Source organism: Triticum aestivum, chromosome 4A, assembly GCF_018294505.1.
Source record: "Triticum aestivum cultivar Chinese Spring chromosome 4A, IWGSC CS RefSeq v2.1, whole genome shotgun sequence".
NCBI classification, from domain to species: Eukaryota; Viridiplantae; Streptophyta; class Magnoliopsida; order Poales; family Poaceae; genus Triticum; species Triticum aestivum.
The window spans coordinates 67,582,336-67,584,960 of NC_057803.1; the positions used below are offsets into that span (position 1 = coordinate 67,582,336).

Genomic DNA, 2,625 nt, shown 5'->3' on the forward strand with positions numbered 1-2,625 from the left:
TTTTATGTAACTTTATATAGAAGTGGTTTAAGTCATGGGAAGTTAATAGCCGAAAGTGATTCTAGATATCCCCCGTGGGTTTGCATAAGTAACCTCCTATCAGATCCGATAATGTATTAGGATCAGACCCCCTCTCTGCTGGTTGCCAATCCAAGGGTTTGCAAAGCATCGGAAGATTGAGTTTGATAGGGAGCAGATTTATGTTCAAATTGCACATAACATAACAAGAATTCTCTATATACCCTTGACCTTTCTTAAGAACCAGCACTGGATCTTCTTTTGTTACTCCCCTATCTGTTGATATACGTAGAACATTTCTTTCAATCATGAATTGGAGCAAGTATTTCCCGATATCATAATGACACTGAATTCTTTTCTTTTTCTCTTTTTTGCTAGCACCTTTGGGCTGAACAACATCCTTAACTGATTCTACCTTACTAGTGAGTACTGCTTCCACCTTACCACTACCTGGTGCTTTGTATTGTAGAAACCTTGCTTGTTCTCGTACAGTTGAATTAAGTTGATCTACAGATCTAGCTGCCTTAACTGCGGATGATTCCTGAAGAGTGTTGAATACCAAGCCTAGTACATGAATCATGATAGCCTCAAGCGTATAGATACCAAACATCTTAAGCATAGGTAAGCTACTTGGTAGGCAACCCTTTAGATATTGCTTCGTTAGGCTGATCTTTATTAATCAAGAACTTTACTATGTTAGGAGTTACTTTAAATAGATTATCCTCATCGAACTTCATTGTGCAATTTGCAATTTGATTCTGTAAATCTATTAATTCAGTATCGGAAAACACACCATTTTGATTCTTCTTTTCATTAATTAACAACTTTCTAACATCATCCTGATACATATCAACATTAGAAGTCTTTTTCGTTTTGTCAATATCCAACAGCTTAGCGTAGTAATCGTTCCAGAACTCCTTAATAATACGTGCATTTTGCAAAGATTTCTCATTCTCAATGCTATCATCATATGTCTCGGAACAATAAAATAGAACCTGCATACTTTTATTTGTTACCCTTACTAAACCGCAGTAAGGATACGAATACGACTAAAATAAACTACTAGAATCTAAATATAAGGAAAGGATCAGAATAAGTACTAATGCTCTGTATAATACTTTTCCTCGAGCGATGGTTTAGCGGATTCGGAATTGTAACCAAGCATCCTGGGTTCTATACCCGATTCAACACTAGAGCATGCAACCGATCCTGGATACATAACTATATAAAGTGTGCAGTTTTGGATCTTTATTGGTAGCCAGTCTTTCACTTCTGCCTCTCCACTCCCATGCCTTTCTTGGTCGGACCAACCCAACCGGCGATTTCCGACAAGTCTTTCTGCTTAGAGCAAGAAGCGGAACCAAAATAAAGCTTTCTTTATTTTCATTTATGGATAACCAATCCATTTTCCAATATAGTTGGGAGATTTTACCCAAGAAATGGGTACATAAAATGAAAAGATCGGAACATGGGAATAGATCTTATACCAATACTGACTACCCATTTCCATTGTTGTGCTTTCTAAAATGGCATACCTATACAAGGGTTCAAGTTTCGATCGATATTTGCGGAGTGGATCATCCCTCTCGAAAACGAAGATTTGAAGTTGTCCATAATTTACTGAGTACTCGGTATAACTCACGCATTCGTGTACAAACAAGTGCAGACGAAGTAACACGAATATCTCCGGTAGTCAGTCTATTTCCATCAGCCGGCCGGTGGGAGCGAGAAGTATGGGATATGTCTGGTGTTTCTTCCATCAATCATCCGGATTTACGCCGTATATCAACATATTATGGTTTCGAGGGTCATCCATTACGAAAAGACTTTCCTCTGAGTGGATATGTGGAAGTACGCTATGATGATCCAGAGAAACGTGTGGTTTCTGAACCCATTGAGATGACCCAAGAATTTCGCTATTTCGATTTTGCTAGTCCTTGGGAACAGCGTAGCGACGGATAATTCCGAATCTACATAGGTCTAGTCCAGGGGACAAATCAATAGGAAATGCTATTTGCTTCTTAAGAAGAAGAACTTTTTTGAAATGAAAGAGTTTCCACGGGCGTCGGATATCATTTCTTCAAATAAGGAAGAAGTGTTATCGAAGGATTTCCTTCCATTCTTCCTAGTATGGAAGAAGTAAAGAAAAAGTACTGCGTCTCGATCTATACGAAAGGGCACTGGTTTTTTCTTTCGGTTTCATTGATAGCAGAAGAGTACGCTAGCTAGCGGAGCCTGAAAACGCTTGCTTGCGCCCCACCCCTACGGAAACTATTGCCTATTCTTGTTGCTCGCTCAGTGTCAGTAGAAGGGAAGAAAAGATGGTCACTCCTTTTAGGAACATGGCGAGCCTTACTTATGACTGTTGCACTTCACTCGCTGCTCGTTCATTCACTTGCTCATGAACTTGCTGCTTCGCCAGAAGCGACTAGTCACCTCCTTTCCTCCGCCGAAAGATGCTTAGCCAGAAGCGATGAAGGAGGGGAGCTGGGGAAGGCCGACGATGGCAATGAGGGGGAAGCTGTCGTAGAAGCTTTGCCCCTTGCTTTACATAAATTGTTATGAACTTACTAAATGACCTTATTTATTCTCCCGGAACGCTAGCAA

General features: G+C 40.1%; 1 protein-coding gene across 1 annotated transcript; it reads left to right on the plus strand.

The window, feature by feature from the left end:
- Positions 1–1,234: 1,234 nt before the first annotated feature.
- Positions 1,235–2,034, plus strand: LOC123081767 (NADH dehydrogenase [ubiquinone] iron-sulfur protein 3-like). The gene has a single exon (XM_044504301.1). It carries the CDS (start codon positions 1,408–1,410, stop codon positions 1,978–1,980), a length of 573 nt encoding a protein of 190 aa, XP_044360236.1. The 5' UTR covers positions 1,235–1,407; the 3' UTR covers positions 1,981–2,034.
- The last annotated feature ends 591 nt before the right edge of the window (positions 2,035–2,625 follow it).